The sequence below is a fragment of the Eimeria mitis genome, genomic scaffold (genome assembly GCF_000499745.2).
Source record: "Eimeria mitis Houghton genomic scaffold, Emh_scaff8672, whole genome shotgun sequence".
NCBI classification, from domain to species: domain Eukaryota; phylum Apicomplexa; class Conoidasida; order Eucoccidiorida; family Eimeriidae; genus Eimeria; species Eimeria mitis.
The window spans coordinates 1,336-1,857 of NW_013576389.1; the positions used below are offsets into that span (position 1 = coordinate 1,336).

The window sequence follows — 522 nt, forward strand, 5'->3', positions numbered from 1 at the left end:
AAAGATACAGGAGGGCCCCTCCATTTCTCGGGTGTCTGCATACTCCATGGGAACTGCAGCTCTGGGACGACAAGGGGGGAGCGGAGGGGCCTCAGGGGAGAGAGGGCAAACTTCCAGCTTGGCCAAGTTTTTAGAAGCCAACAAACAACAGGGAGAGGGAAAAGGAATTGGGGGGACGCCAAAAGCACCGGCGCCTGCAGATCTCGACAGGGTAAGCGGTGCATCAAGGCCCGGCAGCAGGCAATGCAGCTGGGCTGTAGCTGTTACCTCTGCTGCTGGGGCTGCTGTTGGTGCTTCTGCTGCTGTTGTCAATGCAAACAGCTGCGGCAGCGTTTGAAGTTGTCATGCTAGTTATATTTACGCTTTCCTTGGTGTTTACTGCAAAGCACGGTTGGCGCATGCTATCCGATATCAATGGTTGTTGGGTTCCTCAGGCCTTCGACGAGTTCTTAAAGGAGGTGGGCGCATCTTAGGGAGTGAGAGGAGGTGTAAGTATAGCGCAAGGCAGCGACAAGAATCCTC

At 54.8% G+C, this 522-nt stretch overlaps 1 protein-coding gene across 1 annotated transcript in view; it reads left to right on the forward strand.

The window, feature by feature from the left end:
• Positions 1 to 473, forward strand: part of EMH_0095610 (uncharacterized protein) — a gene marked incomplete at both ends in the record, with an annotated part of 1,625 nt that extends 1,152 nt beyond the window's left edge. Inside the window, 2 exons of the mRNA XM_013502253.1 lie at positions 118 to 211; positions 435 to 473. Coding sequence (XP_013357707.1) covers positions 118 to 211; positions 435 to 473 — 133 coding nt within the window. The remainder of the gene's footprint in view (positions 1 to 117; positions 212 to 434) is intronic.
• Positions 474 to 522: the final 49 nt, after the last annotated feature.